At 36.4% G+C, this 23,182-nt stretch overlaps 1 protein-coding gene across 1 annotated transcript in view; it reads right to left on the bottom strand.

Annotated features, from left to right (window-relative positions):
• Positions 1 to 12,614: 12,614 nt before the first annotated feature.
• The window catches only part of Zc3h6 (zinc finger CCCH-type containing 6), a gene marked incomplete at its 5' end in the record, with an annotated part of 53,320 nt that continues 42,752 nt past the window's right edge, over positions 12,615 to 23,182 (bottom strand). The window contains 5 exon segments of the mRNA XM_013522790.1: positions 12,615 to 15,905; positions 18,392 to 18,625; positions 18,954 to 19,465; positions 20,633 to 20,886; positions 21,307 to 21,416. Coding sequence (XP_013378244.1) covers positions 14,422 to 15,905; positions 18,392 to 18,625; positions 18,954 to 19,465; positions 20,633 to 20,886; positions 21,307 to 21,416 — 2,594 coding nt within the window.

The following is a 23,182-nucleotide window of genomic DNA, read 5'->3' on the forward strand; positions in this document are numbered from 1 at the left end:
GGTTGCCATGGAGAAAACTTCAGTTTAAAAATGGGTCATCTGTCTGCACTGGCATTCATTCCAGCTGATGAAATTCCAGGAATTTGTAATGAGTGAAAACCTTGTTTGCCTGAAAAAGCCAGCAAAGTTACTGAGTGGCTCAAATACAATTATTTGCAAAGTAGAGTAAGAAAAATTTGCAATGGGGTTGCTGCCTGATCACCAGTATTGTTTTCACCAAATTTGGGATCTGCTTGCGAGGGTGTGTTGTGGGTTTTTGGATACCCAAAGCAACAAAGAAGGATGATGCTGAAGATGGAAGAATTTAATAGGGTATGCTCACGTTGGTATATTTTTAAATCATAGAATTTCAGAAAGAGAAGCACCGCATAGAAAACAAATGTACATGTATTATTCTCTGAGGCCAGCCAAGCCCTAAAGGAGCAAAGTGCCTATATACCATGATGTAAGATTTCAAAACACAGTTCATCATGATAAAAGCTGGCCAGGTCTTCTGGACTACCTCCATGCCAATTGCCTGTAATCTACCTTGTAATATACTATCATGTGTCAATTTTTCTTTTTAGTTTTTCAGGTTTTTTCCTTTTTCTTACATTTTTCATAGTATTTTAACCTACTGATATTATTCTCATAAATAATTTTCATCTTCCTACCATTTCCACTATTAAAGATAAAATTTTATATTTTATGCATGTTTTGTAAATCTGATTCTGCAAAAATGGAGTTAAACATTGACCTTATATATAAGCAGTAACATATCTATATAAATGTTGAGACTTTTTGAGTAAATGAATCTTTTTGTACAACTGCATTTGAAAAAGATAAAATTTCTTGAAATTTTGGATCTTTGGGCAAACACATGTCAGCAATGACCCATTGTGTTTTTTTATTTAATCAAAAGACTAGGTTGTCCATCATGGTATTTCGGGTGACTGCAGTGATAAAGCTGGGTACACACAATTACCAGCCGTGGTGATGTGTATTTATACATTTCACTTTCTGACTTTCACTTTTTGACTATGGTTCATCCGTTCTTATCTGTTATACCTATATGACTGTGGCTGGTATACCTGTGTGTTTGTGCTTGCAAAGGTATATAAAATGTCAGGTTTTTCCTCAAGTCTCTTATTTGAAATATGAATTACAATGTCTTTGAAAGAATTTTGAAGTTATTTTTACCAAAATTATATGATCAGGATTTTGATCTTTCAGGATTTTAGAATGTAGGGATTTTAGCCATTAAAAATTTTGATCTTTTGGGTTTTCAACATCTGGGATTATGGTATTTGAAATTGTGTCTTTCAGATTTTGGCTTAAAACTGGGTATTTCACAATCTGTTTATCTTTTGATGTGCTGATAAATAATTAGGTTGGTTATAGTTCGAAGCTGTCACAAATAAATTTGCCATGAACATACCATGCAAGTCCTTGAACAAGCAAATGCTTCCATTTCTTCAGGAAAACATCTTACAGTGGAATAGCTGGTAGTGTAAATGGATGTTTAAGTTCTAAAGAAGCTGCCAAATTGTCTTCCAGAGTGACTGGACCATTTAACATCCTCATCTGCAGTGAAAGAGAGCTCCTGTTCTCCCACAGCCTTGCCAACACTGGGTATAATCAGTCTGCAAATTTAAGCTATTGTTATAGGTGGGCATTGGTATCTCATCGTGGTTTTAATCTGCATTTCCTAATTGCCAATAACCTTAGACTTCATGTATCTATCTTTATTGGTGAAGCATCTTTTTAAATTTATTGCCCACTTTTTCTATTTTTTATTTTGTTGAATTTTTAGAGTTCTTTATATATGTTTGCTATAAGTTCTTTGTCAAGTGTTTGCAAATGTTTTCTGCCGGTCTGCAGCTTATCTTTTCATTCATTTAACAGCGTCATTAATTTTGCTTAGATTCTTCCTTTTTACTTCACTGATTCCTTATCTTTAACATTTCTTTTCTTCTGATAACTTTTGGTTTAATTTTCTCTATTTTTAAATTTGTGAATGTTGAAGATGAGGTCACTGTGTTGTATAACTCTTCTTTTCTAATATAGTCTTACTGCTGCATATTTCTATGTGCTACTTTAGCTAATCCTAAATTTTCAGGTTGATTTTTTTTTTTCTTTTGCATTTTACAAACTTCCCTTTTCAGTTCTTTTTAAACCCATGGATTATTTGTAATTTTTCTTTAGTTTTAAAGTATTTGGAAAACTTCCAGAGATTTTTTTTCTCCTTTATTACTAGTGTAGTTAATTATTTTGTAACCAGAAAACATTATTTACGTTACTTGAATTATTTTAAACTGAAAGAACCTTATTTTCTAGTGTGGGTTTTGATCTATCTTGGTAAATATTCCATGTACACCAGAAAAAATGTGTATTTGGCTGTTGTTAGGTATTCTATATAGACATCAGATAGGTAAATGGTGAATGGTGCTGTTGCTCAAGTCTTCTGCATCCTTACTGATTTTTATTCTAGTTGTTCTAGCAATTACAATTGAGAGTGGGACTTGAAACTTGCAGCTATAATGTAAAATCTGTCTACTGCAAAGTTCTATTATTTTTTGCTTCATGGATTTTGAAGCAGTATTATTAGGTGTATAAATTTTTATGTACTCTTGATAAATGTATTCCTGCAACTTTAAGAAATTGCACTTTATTTCTAGTAATATTATGAACCCCAAAATCTACTTTGATATTTGTAGTCACTCATCCTTCTTTTGATTAGTGTTTGCACAGCATATCATTTCTTTTCAATTGTGTCTATCAAATTTGTGCCTATTTAAAGTGGATTCTTATAGTGAACATATAGTTGAATTTTGTTTTTAAAAACCAATTTGGCAATCATTGCCTTTAAATAAGTGTTTAGACCATTTATATTTAGTGTGGTTATGAATACTGCTGAGTTTAAATCCATTATCTTCTATTTGTTTCCTATTTGTCTCACCCCTTCTTTCTTCCTCTTTATATTTTCTACTTTCTTTTTATTATTTTAACACTTTAATTCACATCACAAAATCTACAAGTTTAAGGTATAAAATTAAATGACTTTTGATACAGTCAGAGGCTTATGAAACCCCAAAGACACCTTGTACCACTACACTACAATTTCCTCCACCCCCAATCCTAGGCAACTACTAATTATTTCCTGTAGATTCTTTATAGAATTGGCTATACTGGCCATTTTATATAAGTGGAATGATATAATATGTGGTTCTTTGTGACTGGCTTATTCACTTATCAATTTTTTAAAATGTTCATCTGTACTGTGGAGTGTTATCATTACTTCAGTACTTTTTATTGCCAGATATTCTTGTTGTGTGGATATGGCACATTTTCCTTATTCATCACTTACTAGAAATTTTTTCTAAATTGTTTACAAATTTTGGCTATTCTGAATATGACTGCTATGTTTGCTTAAGCTGTCAACTTTATTGGCATAAGGTTGTTCATCATATATCTTCATTATTTTTAATCTATAGAATTATTTTTAATCTATAGAATTTTCAGTAATGGTCATAGACATACTGAAGGCCAGTGCCAAAGAACCAGGGGCTGGGCCATGTAGGCAGCAACTTCTCATGTCCAGTAAATTGAAGAGCTAGGACCTTACAACAGACTCAAAACCCAAAAGCCAGCTACACCTAAAAAAACCTCTGAGACACCTCCGAGGAGTCATTCCCTAAAGGTTCTAAATACTAGCAATAAAGCTACTCACCATAGGCAGTGTACAATCAATCCAGGAATTAAACTTAAAAAAACAGAATACGCAAAATGTCACATTTCTTTCAGGTAATTTATATCCTCTCTTTTTTTCCTGATCACTAGGATAAGTGGTTCAATTTTATTAAACTCCACAAATAACCATATTTTTGTCTCATCAGTTTTCTGTATTGATTTTGTTTTCTATTTCACTGAGTTCACATTTTCCCCAGTCTTCCAGGTGTTCAAGGCAGGAGGATAAATCCAGCCTCTGTTACACATGGGGACCAGAGTGTGGCGCTAGTGGGAGGCCAAAGGCAAGTGCATAGGTGAAGTGAGAGCAGAACAGGGACTGGCCAGAAAACGGATGCCTGGAAAAACAAATGCTCGGAGAAAGGAGGAGAAAAATCAATACAAGAAAGTGAGAGGTAGGAGAGATACCTGTTCATGTAAATTAAAAACAAGAAAAGTAAAAATTGGTGTTTAAAAAACCATGAATATATAGTAAGTCTGAAGATGACAAAATAGCTGGGAGGGGGAGTCTTAGAAGGAACAGACAAGCAGGCAGGCAGGTCTTCCTTTCTCTGTCCTTACTGTCATATGGGTCAGATAAGACAGTATCTGGAAACTACCGCACTCAGAAAACATGCATGTTGAGAAGAAAACCAGTTTTATCCTACATCAACATCATTATGAGACTAGCAGCTCCCTGAGGTGAGTCCCAGAGATGGTTTATGCTTTATTTACAAAATGAGTATTCTCTTAACTTCTTACATGTAACTCTAAATTGAAATGGTAACTTCACTTTAATTCTCTAGACCCCAAAAGCAGCTAACTGGGACCAATTCCAAAGCTAAACTAAGCCTTAGTTTATTATGTTCATATCACAACATGCACGTACACTAAAACAGCAAATGCATACATACATCCAGAAACATACATGTTTATAATTTTGAATTTGTAACAAGAAATGTCGTATCTAAAACTAGAGGGGTTGCCTGGCATGGTGGTACATATCTGTAATCCCAGCAATCTGGGAGGCTGAGGCAGGAGGATCATGGGTTCAAGCCCAGCCTGGGCAACTTGGTGACCTAGCAAGACCCTATCTCTTTTTTTTTTTTGGTTTTTCTCCGGTACCAGGAACCGAACTCACGACCTTGCTAGACCCTATCTCAAAATAAAATTAAAAGGGGCTAAGGATATAGCTCAGTGCAAAGGCCTTGGGTTCAATCCCTAGTACCACAAAAAACAAACCAACCAAAAAAAAATCCTAAATGGGTTATTTGAGGAGACATCCAAATCTTACATAGGGGGCCTTGATATAATGACTTAAAATTTCCAAACCTTAAAATTTCCAAACCTTAAAATTTCCAAACCTACTTAAGAGTAGCGGCGAACCTGAATTCAACCCTTTGTAAGGCTAACATACTGGATCAATCATGTCAGTTTCAGTAGTTGCTTATATTGTTTATCAAATAAAATCACAGTTTACCCTGTATGTTTATTTTTCCTCTGGGACTCATTTCATTTCTATCTAAACTATGGTACCAGTATGCTGGGTCAGCCCTGCCCTTCTTGTGTACAGTATATGTAAGACCCCTTGAGCAATGCGGTACTGAACTTTTAGTGTCTGCTTTTCTAGAAGTGGATGGCAGTAACTAAGCTGCCAACCTGCCCCTGGACATCTAAGTGAGATGTTTTCTTAGAAACCCTTGGATTCTGTGTAAGAATTGCACAGCCTTTGGGACATCGAGTGGGACTCTCTCTGGGCCAGTGTTCCATGAAAACAGGCCTCAGAGAAACACTTACCTTTTGCTGCCCATCTGTCGTGGAGCCCCTCAAACTCCAGGAAATAGAGAACTCTTCATCAAGTGTCTCTTGGGCTGCAAATTTTAGCTGATACATTTCACATATATTTTCCCTGACACGTGGAGTTCCTCCTGAGTTCACATCCAGTGATTAGCAAAAAATACTAAATGTCCAAACTGGTTTGAACTTAGTTGGAGTCGATCTCTTGTTAGGATGGCATCTGTGCTGAAAGAGGAGGGCACAGCATCAGATAGCGGGAGGGCGGCGGTCCTGTCACTCTGTGCCTGCCCTGAGGGGACCACTGCCTGGTAGCCTAATCACAACACCTGCTGGCCTCTCTTCCTGTGTCTACAGCAGAAGAAACCGACTCATTTTTTGGCTTGCCAAATGGTTCCAGAGAATTCCAAACGACCTCCCTCACCACCTTGCTCGTAAGCCCGGCTGCCTCTTCCCAGCCTGCTCCCAGAATCTCGGACATAGAACGAAAGCTCTCATTACTCACCACCCCGCGGGCAACATTCTGGATAAACACCTGATCGATCCTCTCTTATTCTTTTCTGTTCTTCTTTTTCTTAGAATGCTCTAAAAGAAAAAAAAATGTCTTCCTTCCTCCATTCCACACTCCATCACATTCTTTTTTGTTTAGGTCTCCTTTGGAGGAAACCCTGGTCTTGGTCATACTGAAAGGTAGACCGAAGAATTCAGACAATCGTTTCAAGCTAGGTTATGATATTGTTGCAAAGTGCTGTTTTTGAGTATCAAAGCTGAATACTACTGTCCTTCTCTTGATAGTCCTTGTAACACACCGTCTCTTCCTGTCCTTCCTCCACCACCCCAGTGGATGGCTGTAACAAGTCAACCAGGCAAGTTTGCAAGTTCAGAGCAAGAGAAAAAAGGTAACATTCATTAATAATTTCTCAAATACAACGCAGCGTATCTTTTCATGTCTTTCTGATCCTACTTAGGGGTAGGAAACGGATATCATAGGTGGAGAGTGGGTTGGCTCAATTTGGGAAAAGTGCTTCTAGAGACACTTAGGGGATCTTCAAGAGACCTGCTGTGCTTCACGCTTGTAAACGGAAGCACTGCCGGTTCCAGTTACAGCCAATGCACCCTAGAGCGGAACCGTGCTCCGCTTTGCAGGAACGTTTTGGTCCTTTTCACTCTCCCGGATGCTCTCAATCTGACAGTGGTGCCGGCAGTCATTTCTCCAACTCCAGCAACTGAATGAATGAGTCTTGGGAAGCTCAGCAACAGGCCAGTCAGCATCCTTTCCTACTCATTAGTTGCTCCATGTACCAGTGTACAATGGAAGATAACTGTGTGCGAGAGTTTCCAAAGCTTTTCTATATTGGAATCAATTTTTTTCAGTTAATATGTATTTACGGAGCACTTCATTGATGGAGTTTCCGATAATTTGTGATAGTGAACAGAAGTAACTTGCCCGTACTTGTCATGGTGTTTAGTGAGCATCTACTGCTGTGCTCCATTTATTTTATGCTGGCGTTCTCCTACTTTAGCTTAAAGTAAAATGTAACATACTGGAAGGCAGTATGTTAATGTAGTGAGGAACACTGGCTTGGGGCCAGGCAGGGGTGTTTAAACCCCAGCTCTGTCAGGTGAATGACCTTCGACACACCACCTACCCTCACTGTAGTTTGCTGCTCCTTGCAAGGGAGACGAGGGCCTTCCTCACTGGTCTGTCCCTGGTCATAGTCAGTATGTCCTGAGTACTAGCTACGAGTTCAGTGAGATGACACATGTAAACTCCCAAACACAGTCATCCACTTTGTATTATCAACGTTTTACCCTAATTATCATAAACACTTTGGGGATCAAAAATGCTGAGGAATAATCTTTCATACTTTCTAAAAATGTCATTTGATATTCATGACAAATCAGTGTCGTTTTACTTTCTGCGGTAAATTGTATTCTTTCTGGATTGCTTTTGCAGCCCATCTTATCCATCGTCTCGGTGACTCAACAATTAATAGCATATGCTAAGTGCTAAAGTGGTCTTTCCTGAGTGAAGGAATCTGTGTTTCGTAAGTGAGGAATGTGATGCCCAGTGAAGTCCTGGCCTGCCCAATATGACCCCTGCGAGGCGGTATCATGACTAGCTTATGCTTTTGCTCAGAGAAGGCGCTTCTAACAATAAGAATATTTAATTACTCAACAATTAAATCCAGTAACTTAGTGAGCTCCCTTATTTAAGACGATGTGCTTCTTACCTATGAATATACTAGATCAGAAGCCAGACACTGACTTTTAATGATGCTTCCTGACCTTGGAGGGAAGTATGACTGGTTAGTCCCTCTCTGAGAGCCTTTCCTGTGATAAAATCCCATTTTTAGCCTCATGAGTTCCTGCCCCAGTTTAAGAAGTTCATTTGCTAGCAATCTCTCAGATTCAGATCTTCCAACAGAAAATTAATTTAAGCTAATGTAAGAGATGTTCCCTGGAATGAAGGCAATGCCAGTAAAAAGGCCTTAAATGTTGTTCATCTGTGTAGTTAAACATAATCTTTGTGTACAAAGGATAAATTGAAGCACAAACACTTTAATGTTCTCTCTTTTGCAACAGTGTGGGATGAATTCCATTTACAAGTCTTTATATATGCACATGGATCCCTCACATTCTCTTTATTTTTTCATTATTTTATTTTTTATTTGGTCTTTTTGAGACAGGATCTTGCTACGCAGTTCAGGCTGGCTTTGAGCTCACTTTGTAGCCCAGGCTGGTCTCAAACTCACAAAGATCCTCCTGCCTCAGCCTCCCAAGTGCTGGGATTACAGGCGCAAGCCACCATACCCAGCCCTCCCGTTCTCTTTAAATGCTGAAGATTTATTAAAGCAAAGCAGCACACTGCCAATATTATTAGACATATTTTAATTTAAATGCAGACAATAGAAAGGTTATCACAGAAATGTTACAGAAACTTGCAATGACAGAATGCAACTTGGAAAACTAATTAGTAAATGAAAAGAAAAAAGATAATCCTGACTTTACCAAGCAACTTGTTAGTCCATCATTGGATAACTGATTAATTTAGCAAAGTATACCCCTTGCTGGTATTTTTTGAATGGACAGGTTAACAATTTAGGAAATCTACTAAATTGGTATGAACTGAAACTTTTTGTAGTGAAAATAGTTTGACACTAGAAAGTAAAAAAAAAAAAAAAAACATCTCAAACCAAGTAGTTATAACTTGGATTTCAGCCTATAACCTGGATTTCAGCCGGTTCTTATGGATTTGCTAGAAAGCAAGTGACAGTAAGCCTGGACCCCTCCCTCACCCAACACACACACACACACACACACACACACACACACACAATCCTGGGACACAAATGACACACACACACACTCATAATCCTGGAACACAAATGCCATACACACATAGACACACACTCACACCTGGACCCCTCCCTCACCCACCACACACACACACACACACACACACAATCCTGGGACACAAATGTCATCAATGCTCTTGCCTTATGCAGGCATAGAAGCCCCAGCCTGAAAACAAAGTGACCCGGGCCCTGGATCTCTGAATCCATGCTGAGCCCTTTCGGAACTGTAGGTGCATGGGGCAGCAGGTTTAGCATAAGGAATGTAAAGTTTTTAAACTTTGGCAAATAAGTGTACAAATGACTATTTCTTGATTGTCACTTTTATAATGAAATAGCGTTCTACCTCTTGAAAAAAATATTCTTGTATCTGAATTCCCTCTCAAGCATCTGCAGGGCGAATTCATAAAATAGAGGTAGACTAAAACCTCTTACCTGTAATAATTTCTGATTTATCATTTTCTATCTTCTCTATTTAAAAAGCATATAAAATGTATAGTTCATCACTGACAACTAACCAATAATCCTGGTATGTTGCTGCTGTGGAGGCTCGTGAAGAACTCTGTAAGTAATTTATGTGGGCCTCTACATACTTAATTCCTTTACACTAAATTACAGATCGGACCACTAATAATACACAGACAAATGCAAATTTCACTATTCCTCCCAACTTTAATCCACCTGTGAAAGTACCAACATCAGCAGGGAGGGGCTAGGCCTTGGAGCACACGCAAGGCCTAGCGTTCAGTTCCCAGCACTGAAAAAAAAGTCTTTGAAAAGGGTATTTTCTTTTTAAAATAATAAATAACATTTATTCAAATGATTTTAAGGAAGGTATTTTGTGCCCATAATGACTGTGCTAACTGTAGCACAGTTATATCCCAATGTGTAATGGAGGATATTTTAAAAAAGAGATATAAGACCTAAAAATTAGATTACAATCATAATTTGTAATGATAAATTACTGTTTGTAATATCAGGATAAAAGGAATTTTAAATACTGTTGATAATTTTGTAGGTATTTTAAGGGGGTAGTAAAGGAAAAATTAGAGAAGTATTTTAAAACAAAAATGCTAGACTCTAGCTAGCTATCTAAAAGCAGTTCCTTTTCTGGTTACAGAAAGAATCCATCATGGGTCTAAAAGAACGCATTATTGATCTATCCAAACTTCCGCTCTGGGATAAAAAGAGCTATCTTCTAAGTTTGGGGGATTCTTTGAGATATGAGGCATTATATAAACATTTTTCTAAGTTGTCATAATCCTGTCTTTGCACTGCTTAGGGGCGAGAATAGGGACAATAAAAGGGTGTAGGTTCCCTTATCTACTGAATGAGGTATAATTAATAAGCTGCATTCTTTCTAAAATGATCAAGGAATGCTCCTATTGCGGCTCTTCTCATATTTGACAGCACCCAAAAACTTACACTTGGATGGACATCAGGAAGCAATGAAAAAGCAGGTAACAAATCAGCCACTATGTGCCCAGAGCTAAACTTGTTGCTATGGGGAAACAAAAATAAGGAGCCACAGATGGGTCCTGCCTTTGAAAGCATAAAATAAGATTTAAAATGTGTTTTATTTCTTGCTATAAAAATTTAAAATTTTAAGTACTAAACTGATGTTAACCAAAATCCCTACTGAGGTCTGTATCCTTTCCAAGAGAGGCTGGTTAACTTGGGCTTTGTTACAACTGCAGATACTGTTCGTAAATAACATACTCAAAGAGAACACCTCAGCAATATAGCAGCTGTGAGCCACTGAGACTGGTTCTACTCTAAGCGGCTCAGAGGAAGGCATGGCATAAATGTTAATCCTAACACATAAGTGACGAAAACAGCTCTACACATTTGGACCCCGTTAGGTTATATTTGTCAAAGCTTAAACTTCTTAAACTATAGCTTTCTAATGCTTATATATTCTATTGTAATTAATTTTGAGCATATTATCAAGAACTGCCAAAAGAGTTCTGGAAACATAATTACTCCTCATTCTATACATTCACAGAAAGTCCAATTATTTAAGACTACAGAGTCCCTTTGAGTGGGCTGCTTCACTGACGAACAGTCCTCTGGTTTAGCCTTCACCTAAACCAGTCCTGTGAGGTGGAGCACTCAGTACAGAAGGGTGAACTCAGGGAAAACATCTCCACCATAACATTCACGTCATGCAAATGGAGAATCCCGACAGCTCCTCCAAGACCTCAGATTGCAATCCCTAGGAACTTTCTAACTTAACTTGTCATTAACCAAAGGAAAATGATACCTTTAACAAGGAAGGGTCACTGAGAAAGACCTTGGTGTCACATGCCTGCAGAAATACATACTAAGGGGTAGGAGTTAATACACCTGTCGTTTCTGAGAACAAATGGCTCTTATATTTAAATGAGTTCGCCACTTTGCTCTCATAGGCTATGATTTAAGCAAATACATCATGCAACATGGACTTTCATAAATGTTAACTCTCCATCAATATCCAACCTATATAAAATAGGCAGAGAAGACAGATCTTGAAAAGACAAAATAAGTCTATATGATTCTATCCTAGGAAAGTCTTGTGTATTTCTCACACGCCATTATTTAATGATATTGCTAACTCGATGGGTTAATATTTTCTGAAACAACTTCTCAGGCAAGTTTATTGTTGTGACTTCAGTGCACATCATCTGAAACTTCGTAAGATCGGTAGACCACACACACTGTCTCACATCATTTTGGAATTTGTACAACTAATACATTCCAATGGGAACATCGTAACAATGTTTGTGAAAATTATAAAACATGTTTATATTTACAAATACTTTACAAATAATTCATTCCCTCCCTACATCAAACCTATGATCAATCAAAATGATCTCATTTCACAGATAAACTAGAAACCAAGATAAACTGTGTAGAAATCAATTCAGAATAAGAACACGAATTTAAGCAAACATCATTTCATAATTTAGGCTGCTTTGACTATAGCCTAATTCTGGGGTTTGGAGCATCTGGCTCAGAAAGACAGAGGACACACAGAATTAGATATTTTTTTTTTTTTTTGGTACTGGGAATCGAACTCAGGACCTTGCACTTGCCAGGCAAGCACTGTGCCGCTGAGCTATAGACCCAGCAGAACTAGATCTAATTGCTTAGACAGTATGAAATCACTCCAACATCTGACTTGTTTATGAGATTCAGAATGAAGTCCTAACTAAGATAATGGGAAGCAGTTGCTAAGTCTAAACTATTATGATCTCTGGGTGATTCCAATTCAATACCATGATATATCCCATTCTATTCAACATCAAAGTCAACTATGAATAGTGAAGAGGCATCTTAATTGATGCGCCCACCCAGATTCTTTTAAGACACAAGTTATTTCTGGTATCTCTAAATGCGTAGTTCTAATAATAAGGACACTTTTCTGTGTGGTAATGCAAATCAAATTCCATGGATTCTAAAAACATCAGTTCACCTTCTAAAAAAAAAGCTTATCCACTGGGAGAAGTAGCTATTTGTTAATTTTTGTGATGAAATAGGAAAAAAGAATATTAATCTATGTTGACAGATTCTGACAGCTACCTTCTAAGCTAATGTTATCTTAATAAAAACTACATGGTAAAGAGCAATCATTATTTTAAATGAATAAAAACTTTCACATAAAATACATTATCAAATTCGAAACTAAATTTAAACTTTCTTGTAAGATAGCCACCATGACATTAGTTGACACAACAGAGACCAAAGAATACTGAATAAATGAACATTATGTAATTTTCCTTCAAGAGTTTTAAATCTTACTTTTTTAATTCATGTTTTTACATTACTTTTAGTAGTAAAAAATGAACTTCTGTTAAGAGTCTGGATTATATTTTGGTCTTTAACAAACCAAATTATCTTTTCTGTATCATATTTGAAATGTAAACAGTATTACCAAACACAATAATAAAATACAAGAATAAACTAAATATTTGCTAACATTTACAATTTACTAGAATTCAACAATGTCACTGATTTCTATCCTGATAAAAGTAAATTATACTACTTTGGAATACACTTTTATCTGTCAGTTTTATCTATTTCGTTGACTTTTCAGTTAACATGAAAATTCATTTGAGCAATAAATCAGAGAGTATTTAGTTTGGTGGCCTTAACTATATATCTTTTTAACCCCAAAATGTTAGCCTTAGTCATTTTAAGCAACAAATAAAGCAAAAATATTTTGCTGTGTATTTTTAAAATCACTTCTCAAGGGTAGATGGTTTCATTCAAGGACAGATTTTATCACCTACTTTGTCTTATAATGAAATGTTCCTTTCTAAGTTATTTATTGGAATCATTACTAGCAAATATACCTGCATATACCTGCAGTTCAAGATATGTGTATTAGTGTAATACATTCAGTCATAAATTCTCTATGTATAAAACAAATAGAGTTGCCACTATTTTATACTGCAATAAACATATGGATGGATACCAGTTCTATTTCATAAAATGCAACTTCTAACCAATTTAAGTTTCCAAAAGAGGAGAACATTAAATATTTAAAATACCAGTAATTCCCTCTATTATAGAACACCAGTCAGGTGAGATCTGAAAGAGATTCTTTATTGGTAGCCATACAATTGACTATACCTGCAATCTCTGTGTTTTCTTGCTAGTTAAGAAAAAATATAGAACCTACACATTTAAAACATTATCAATGTAATAATCAGTACAGATTCACTGATCTAAAAGTTTGTAAAAAATTGCCAAAGTCATGATGAACACAATTATCGCAGCTACATCATTTGAAAAAGTAATATAAATTATGCTGCTAAAGACAAAAACACTGAAATACATAAACATCACAATGTAATACAGCAGTAACTCATACTATTACGAAAAATTAAATTTAAAACATTGTTAGAGAAATTGGGAAATTTTCATTTTAGCAAAACATTCTATTTATATACCTCCAACTTCTATGATACAGTATACAATAAAATACTTTTAAAAGATATAACATTCAAATGCTTCATTTACACAAATAATATTGTCAATACTAATAAAAGTGATGCCCTTAAACATGAATTGCTCTGCTAATTGTGATTTCAAAGTGTTTTCTGAACTTCATTTTATATTTTAGTTAGCCACTGGCATTACAGACTAATCAGTTCTGTGCTGACTAATACAGGGGTCCTAGTCAAAATACTGTTTCTCAAAAGTAATGTGTATCATATTGCTTGAAACTTAACAACCATATAAAAGTGGTAACTGTTTATCTAAACATTATTTATGAATGACAACTGGGATGTATTCAGGCAAAGTGTTGAGTTCATGATGATTTATTTACAATAAAAGTACTTTTACTGATGCTAACATGATATATACGTATCTATGTCAATTACTACAGTCTCAAAGTTATAAAAATATTATATAAAATACCACAGGCTTTACAGGATATAACTTCATGTGGTTCTGATACTAGCAGCTGAAAAGTGTTTATAATTTAAAAATAAATAAACTATAGAGGTAAACCAGTTACAAAACAGCAGAGGACTGCAACAGTCACAAGAGTGAAAAGAACTGCTTAATTACACAACAGCTAACAAAATGGTGAAGCAGTTGGATCAAAAGTTTTAAAAACCTCTTTCAGAGATTTGTCATCTGTTTCTCTACTGGGATCATTCTCTGGAGTTGGGCTCACCTGTCCTGGCTGCCTAGCCTGCCTTGGATCACTGTACTGGGGTCTAATTAAGCCTGTTAAGGCCTGAATAGGAAGACTGTGGACTGCCGGGACCTGAACCTTTCCAGAACTCTGGAGAGTATCTGCGTGTGTGTCAGCTGGCGCATCAGCAGTGACTTCCACGCTTGGACTGGTTTTCTGTGGTAAGACTGCTTCTGCAGGAGAAGGCTCATTTTTATCACTGTTTTTTATGTTACCACTTTTTTTCTGGCTCTCTGTATTTTCTCCTAAAGAAACTGCTGCTAATTCTGATGTAGATGATGACCCCTGCTCCCTGGGGTCATACAAACTAATACCACTAAGAACTGTACTTGGAGTTCCCAGTGAAAGGCCGGCTGAAGAAGAGAATTTAGGGGCATATGGAGGCAGAGTCCCAGAACTCGCATTGCTAGTTATTACAGCTGGGGGCTGCAAAGTAGCAGTGCTTGATCTGGCTACATGGGGGGCACTCTTTGATGTATGTGACTCCTTTGTAACCATCTGATGCGACTCTATATTAGACAGTCTGTGAAGCCTAGGATCAAAATTCTTTTGCAGCCTAGGATCTCCTAATTTACCTCCTGAACTATGTAAGTCTCCAAATTGATCTAAGTAGCCTTCTCTGTTTGCTGGATTAATTTTGGCTTTAGCTGCTAATTTTGAATCAATGGAAGCTGTGTTTTGGTGAAGATCACTTTTTGTATTCCATAACCTATTGAGCCTCTGGTCAGCTATAAGAGGGGGCAGAGGTAAATTGATTGAAGATACTGGATCAGGCTTAGGCAAAGGAACTGGAAGTAAGTCTTCTGGAGCCCACACAATGTGTTTTGCGAAGTTGGGTTTGGTTAGGATAATGTCCATCTTAATGTGACTGAACTGTCTCAACTGTGACCTTGGATCCTGCAGAATTACACCAGGTGGAGAATCCAAAGGAATTAAAAAAGCTTTTTCTCTCAGTTCTCTTTCTGTATCTTCGTCGTCATCATCTCCTCTTTTGTGTTTGAGATTAGGGCCAGTATTTGCATGGTGTAAGTCAAACTTTGCTCCACCAACAGAAGAGCCTCCATGACTACTTCCATTCCCTCTTACTTTTCTGGGATCCCACACAAGCCTAAGATCCACTGGGACAGACTCAGAAGGTTTCCTGCTGTCTTGCCTTGAGATAGTCCTAAGCCTAGGGTCAGCCACTTGATTTCCTTTCATTTTCTCTTTAGCAAGTCTTGGGTCAGTAGGAATGCTGAGTTCTGTGGAAGGCGGTTGCTGATTCCTTAAAGTTTCTGTTTGTTTCTGTAATGTTTTCAGTATTGATTTGACACTGCTTCCTTCTTCCTCTTCACTACTGGAATACCAGTTAACAGTATCATCTAAATGCAGACAAAAACTCATTGTAAAGAATGAAGCAATTATATTTGGCCTTAAAATTAAAAAAAACCACATACTGTTTCTGAAATAATTATAGTCTAACTTCAAGAAAATCAATGACAGAAATGTGAAGTTTCACTACAGAATGAGATAATATGAAGATAATTATCAATTCAGTCATTATCCTCTATATAGGAACTAGCAAGCTACTGGAGGATGTGTTCACAGCCTTCCAGTCAGAGAAAAATCAGGACCTTTCTTCCAAGTGCAAAAGGAAACTCAGAAGTGTACGTGTGGTATGCATGGCAGGGTGGGAGGCAAAAACACTCTTGGAAAGGTATTTTAAAATGTTTGGGCCTCTTAAACTCAAGCAGTTATTTAGCTGCATAGTTCTCAATTTATCATGACAATATGTGAAAATTTCTGTACTTTATGAGTTATGCCTTATCCCTAAGGTCTATTTACCCCTAGCATTTTAGACACAATTTTAAGAAGCCTCGTGGTCAGAAGTCTTCTCTTTAGTAGAATGAAAGAATTAAAACTGATGCTTCAGGAAGATGATTTTATCTCTCCATTAAAGCATACACAGGATGGCTCTGAATTGGTCACTGAAATATCTAACTTCCACATGCCAGCACACAATCACTTTCCCTTCCCTTTTCTCCCCCACCTCTCAACTAGAATATCTTGGATGAGTAGAATATACAGTACTAGACATGTTCACTTCTAGCTCATTTTCACTGCTCACCAGTCTATTTCTACTACATGAAACTTTAGCGTCACAGGATGAGTTTTCATAGAGTAGTGCATATAAAACAAGCACTAGTATTTAAGGCAGTATGTGGTTTAAAGCAGAAAATTTTACTTAGATCTCAGTGTCTGAAAAAACTACATCTAGACACTAGCTCTCTTTTTTTCTTTTGACATCCAGGAAACCCAGAGCTGGATATGTAATTCACTTTTACCTGTTAAAGATTTCTATGTAGAAATTCCACTCCTCATAGTATTTCTCACCTCTATCCTTGTTTTATTTTCATTCTCACTTTCCTATAAGAAGTCACATCTTTTTTGGAATGAACAAACATAATAACACAAAGACAGTAAAAGAGTAGAGCTAGTTCAGTTAACAAAATAGATATTAGATAGGAAATACAGTTAATAGCTTTTTACCAGCAAACAAAAAAAAACTGCAAGAGCATTAAAATTTTTAAAAATGAATATAAACAAACCTAACTATTCAAGATTATTTCTGTCTACAGAGAAAAGAGACTTCATAGATCACTAATTATGTATTGTAATATGCAATCCTGTATTATCTCAAAGTTTTGATTTTCTTGTTCATGGAAAAAAAAATAAGATTTTATAGAAAGATTATCATTTAAATGGTTATTTTTTAAATTAAGTTTTATGACTTAAAGAAATAAACTTAAATTGTACAGGAAATTGACTTATTAGAAATCCTTCACTAGGTGTGGTGGTGCATGCCAGTAATACCAGCACTTAGGAGGCTGAGACAGGAGGATCCTTGCGAGTTCGAGACCAGACTGGGCTACAAAGTTACCTCAAGGCCAGCCTGAACTGCATAGTAAGGCCCTGTCTCAAAAAGACAAAAAAGAAAGGAAAAGAAATCCTTCATTTTTCTAGAATGTTAGATAAGAGAGATAATATCACCTTCTTTGAAAATGTCACATATAATGTTCACATAATAGATGGTGGTTACCTAGACTTATGTAGTTTTACATGGTTATCTATAATTTCATATTTAAAGTGGCTAAACATGTTAGTTTTGTAATTCATAAAAAGAAGTAAATGTTTTAAAGTTTCCTCATTCTTAATTGTTTGCTGTACACTTATGAATATAAAAAAAACTAGGGTCATCTGTTTCCCCGTAATCTTTCTTATATTAAAAATAGTATTTCTCAGCTGGGGATGGTGGCATGACTATAATGCCAGCACTCTGGGAGGCTGAAGCTGGAACACTAGTCTGGGCAACTTGTGGCCTAGTGAGACCTTGTTTCAAACAAAGAACAATTTAAAAAGAGGGGCTGCAGATGTGGCTCAGAGTAAGGCCCTAGGTTCAATCCCCAGCACCAGAAAAACAAAGTATTTCTTAACAGTATAGCAGAACACACACGAAGCTCTTAAAAATTCATGTAATGACTGAATCATTTTGAAATAGGGCTAGAAGTCAAAATTCCCCAACTAAAACGTGCTCATTTCTTGTTCTGTTTCTTCTCTTCCTACAAAAAAAAAAGGCTTCATTGTTTCTAAGTCTGCCTGCCTCAGCCCTGAACTCTAGCTTCAGATAATTCACTGTTTCAAGTCAAACCTCCTGCCATGAAATTGTTAAAGCGTTAGTGTCACCGACGCCATAAGCAATCCTAGGAAGATGGCGGCTATGAGTTAAATTGAAAGTAGAATACATAGTTCAGATTTTCATATTTTAACCTATTCAAATAGGTAAGATACAATTAAACAGCTGACACACCTTCTTCCTTGCTTGGTGCCCTACGAGGTTGGGTGCTGGTTGGTTCCTCATCTTCTTGGTATTTCTGAGTGAGTCGGACAAAAAGAGCTCTTTGCACTGCAGGAAGGAGGCCTGGGGCTGGCAGAGGGCTGTGGCCTGTCATGTTGCCACTGGTGTCAGGCCCACTGCCCAGGTGAGGTGAGTCTTGCACAATGAGGGGCTGCTGCGGGACATACTCCCCATGCCACAGCCCATCTGCAGACACAGCAAGGGAAGGGAGAGACCCGAGTGAGCACAAACTCCAACAGAGAGGTAAGAAATTCAAACTATAATAGCCATCACACTGGATTCTCAAGTTATTATGTAATTGTAAAGGAGTTTTAAAAGTTGTCTAAAGTTCTATTGTTTCAAAAGTTAAACTTCTATTACTATTGTTTTCGGTGAAATTGAAAACATTTTAAGATTTCAATTTCACTGATTTTATTTAGCTTTATTTAAAACATACACTCCCCTATCATGCTTTTAATGAAAACTAGAACTTTATTTTAAATTAGCAAAAAGTGCTTTCAAAAGGTAAACTTACCATCAGAGTTACTGGGTGGCTGAAAATTATGTATAGCAGGCTGTGAATAGTAATTATCATAAAATTCAGCTGGGTCATGCAGGGACTCATAACTGGTGTTGAGCTGCATTTCACCAGGAATTTGCTGGTATGATGAACCTGGAGAGCAGTGATTCTCTCTGGGTGCTTTCATCACGTGTCCTGGAAAGCCGGGGGAGTGGTAAGCTCCACCCATACACGGTGGTGTCAAAGGCGCATCTTGCTGAACAAGTCCTCCAGCTTGACTGTGAGGGCCTATAATTTCAGGTGGACCAGGCGGCAAAGGTGGGCTCTGTGGCATTGGTAGACCAGGAGGTCCTGCACATGGGTGATGCCCAGGGGAGCCTGGATGCATCACAGGACTACTGCACCCCTGAGATACATTAGGTCCAGAACCTGGACTTGACCCAGAACTATATATATGCTGAGGATGTGGGCTGCTTCCCTGAAATTGTGGTCCTGGTGGTGAGGCACTGTTATAAAATGCTGGTGGTCTGTGCACAGAAAGAATGATATTTTTTAGTTCAAAGAGACAAGCAAGAATGCTACACTCCTAAAGAGTTACTGATTAACTATGATTTTCTCTATCCAATGAAAATACCACGTGTTTAAGAAACTATTCCATATCATCCACAGACAGAGATGCTACACATGCCTTTTGCTTTCATTTTAGCTCAGTTTCCTTACTTGCTGCTTATATACCAGTGGTTCTAAAACAGAACAGATATTTTAGAAAAGTACAAAAATAAACAAGAATCACCTCTAATCCCACCACCCAGACATAAAGTTTTTGACTGATTCTCCCATAGTCCTTTTTCTACTGGACTTTAAAAAAAAAAAACAAAACTAGAATAATACTACATAAACACAACTTTTTATTGTAATTTCTAATGGGTTATTGCTGGCATATAAAAAGAGATGTTGAATGCTGTTTTCCTTTCTTGGAGGATACCTTGGTGATTCATTATTTGTAACAGTTTTGTCAGGTACTTCCTTTAGGTTTATTGAGGGACAATATGCAAATAATGAGTATCTTTATCCACTCCTAATCTTTATACTTTTTATATATCTCTCTTACTTCATTTACTAGGATTTGATATATAATATTAGCAAAATAGTGGACATACTTGTCTTTAATAGAAATACTTTTAATGATTCACATTAACTATGATGTTTACTATTGACTTATTGCTCCTCATCTACTGTGACCTCATCTCTTTCCTTAGTGTTCAAGGTTAAAGAAATAAGCAACCATGGGGCCAGGTATACAGACCCTAGGGGATAAACAGCAGGGCTGGAATGGTATTGTTAGAAAATGACAATCTGGGTTCGGATTTCCCAGAAGTTTTCCTCTCATGTCCTAAGGAAATGCTTTCAACAAAGAACAAAATATGCTGGAGACACGTTGCAAATGTGCACCATTTGCAGGTATTATCAGCAAAACTGCAGGCTTATACTCAGGTGGGGGAAACGCCAGCACCATTCAGGATTGCAGCAGAGGGTGGGGGAAAAGAGCCAGGGGAAGCAGCAGTCTGAGTGCATGCCAGGTATCTGCCACCTCTTTCAAGTTAATATCCACTCACAATTAATTTGGCATATCATGTAGTATTTTAACAAATTTTTACAGAAAATTTGCTGCCATTTTAAAAGTTTCAACTTACTTCTTCCCAATTTTATGTGCTAAATCCACAGTAGGTTTTACAACTATTTCAAAAAGAGATGGAATTTTCTTGAAATCATCAGAGAGATCTGTCTGAAAATCATCTTCAGGATCAGAAAAGGGAAAATGTTCTGGTGGAGTTGGCAGAAGCCCAACTCCCGGAGGCGGTTTGGGAAGAGGAGTTATACCGCACTTTCTGAGTTCTTCTAATTCTCTTTCATCTTCATTTATAAGTTCTTCGTCAGTATTCAACACCTAAAAATAGGTGGTAAGAATTACTATTTCAAAACAAGATCTCTTTCTCACATTTAAAACTGTGAAGACTTCAGTAAATGAGTTTTGTTAACCGAAAAATATTAAAGTTGAAATGGATCAGAGATAGCTAATTTCTTATTTTCAATAAACAGAATGAACTTTAAAGAAGGGATATTACTCAGAAGTAAATTAGCATTTTTTTTTTTTTTAGTGGCAGGGCTGGGATAAGAGCAAAACATTCCTAATCCAGTAATTCTGTTTTTCCCCACACATTATACAGTATTAAAAGAATAAAACATAAAATAACAAATCTTCAATTTCTTAGCAAAATTTCACAAAATATGCTTTATAAAATACATTCAAGCCAAATGAATCTGTGGAGAGACGCAAGAAAAATATTCAAGGTGAAGAACTACTCACTTTCTCCAAAAGTTTCTTTGTTTCTTTAGTCAGATCATCATGGGAAAATTTACAGTTGTCCCCTTGGTAACACTTTGCGCCACTATGATAGAACTTACATGGAAATTCATGTACACAAAAAGTATTAAGGAACAGACCAAGTAAAATCAAAGTCTGAACTTTTTTAGACCAAAAAACATAACATTATTAAGATCTACAAACCTGCCATACAACATTGTAGCTATGGTCAACAATACTGTATTGTACCTCTTTAAAACTGTTAAGAAAGTAGATCTCATATTAAATGTTCTTCCCACAATAAAAAATTGTGCTAATCGATAGGCCTGTATTGTATATTGTACTTAAGGTCCTATACTCACAAGTCAATAGGACTGTATTATATATTATACTGAGTGTCCTACAGTCACATCAGATTATTTTTTAAGATTAAAGGGTAAAAAAAAATTGTCATAGTTACAGCAAATACTATAGTACTTTAATTACATAGATTTATTACTTTCCAAAATAAAACAAAATATTACACAGAGCAAATAAATTTTATAGCTAGAACTTACATTTATGAGAAAAATGAAGGGCCATGTTAAAAGCAAATATCCCAACAATGAAAACTACAGAGTAAGTTTATTTAAGTTTATGGAGATAAACTTCTAAAGAAAATATTAAATCTAACAGTATAGTGAAAAAATACACCATTTTCAGGTAGTGTTGTATTCCGGGAATATCTGGATTGTTTTAGGCAGTTTATTACTAAAATCACATTAACAAATTCAAGAGAGAAAAATCATTATATATTTTTTTTTTTGGTACTGGGAATCAAACTCAGGACCTTGCACTTGCCAGGCAAGTGCTTATGCCACTGAGCTACATCCCTGGCTATCATGTTGGTAGCTGCAAAAAGAAACTGATAAAATTCAAAATCTTCTTTTGGACTAAAAAAAAATCTTGGTAAAATATGAATATATGCCTTTTACTTGATTTTTTTTTTTAAAAAAATCTATCTTAAAATTAAAGCCAAGAGCCAAAACAAAAAGACGTTAAGATACATATTGTATCTGTGCCACAATCAACATTAATCACCATTATCCTGACAATATACTCATTATAATTAAAATTAAATTAGAAGTCTAAATATAATAAATTAAATAAAATTGTCACTACTTATAGATGACGTGACAGGGAAAAAAACGAAGAGACTGAAAGCTTTTAAAAAGAGTTTAAAAGGCTATTTGGCTTCTAAAGAAATGTGTCATATCTGAATAAAATTACTTTTCTTGAATAAAACAACATTATTACAACATTTTGACATTTGGAGATGTATTTACCTTACTTGACATCAAATATACTTTTTTTTTTTTTTTTTTCTTTTTGTCTTTTTGAGACAGGATCTTGCTATGCAGTTCAGGCTGGCCTCGAGCTCACTTATGTAGCCTAGGCTAGTCTCGAACTTGCAACAATTCTCTTGCCTCAGCCTCCCAAGTGCTGGGATTACAGGTGTGTGCCACCACACCTGGCTCTTTTAGAAGGGAATACAGTGGTCAAACGGTACAGTGGATAAGAATTAGAGCTGTGTACAAATAAATATTTAGGATCTCATAACAATGGCTTTTTTGTTAGGATCTTGTAAAGGAGTTTTTTGGGGGGTTTTTTGTTTTTGTTTTTGTTTTAAATAAAGGGGCCTCACTATGTTGCCCAGGCTGGCCTTGAGTCCTGAATTCAAGGGACCCTCCTGCCTCAGCTGTGACTACTCAGTACCTGTGCCCCTATGCTCAGCCAAAGGTACCATTTTAAATATGTGAACATGAGACAGTGAGTCAGCCATTTGGAGAAAAAATCAAGGTCTTTACTGTACACCATACATTAAAATAGAACCCATACG

The sequence above is a fragment of the Chinchilla lanigera genome, unplaced genomic scaffold (genome assembly GCF_000276665.1).
Source record: "Chinchilla lanigera isolate Chin_1 unplaced genomic scaffold, ChiLan1.0 scaffold00069, whole genome shotgun sequence".
NCBI lineage: Eukaryota > Metazoa > Chordata > Mammalia > Rodentia > Chinchillidae > Chinchilla > Chinchilla lanigera.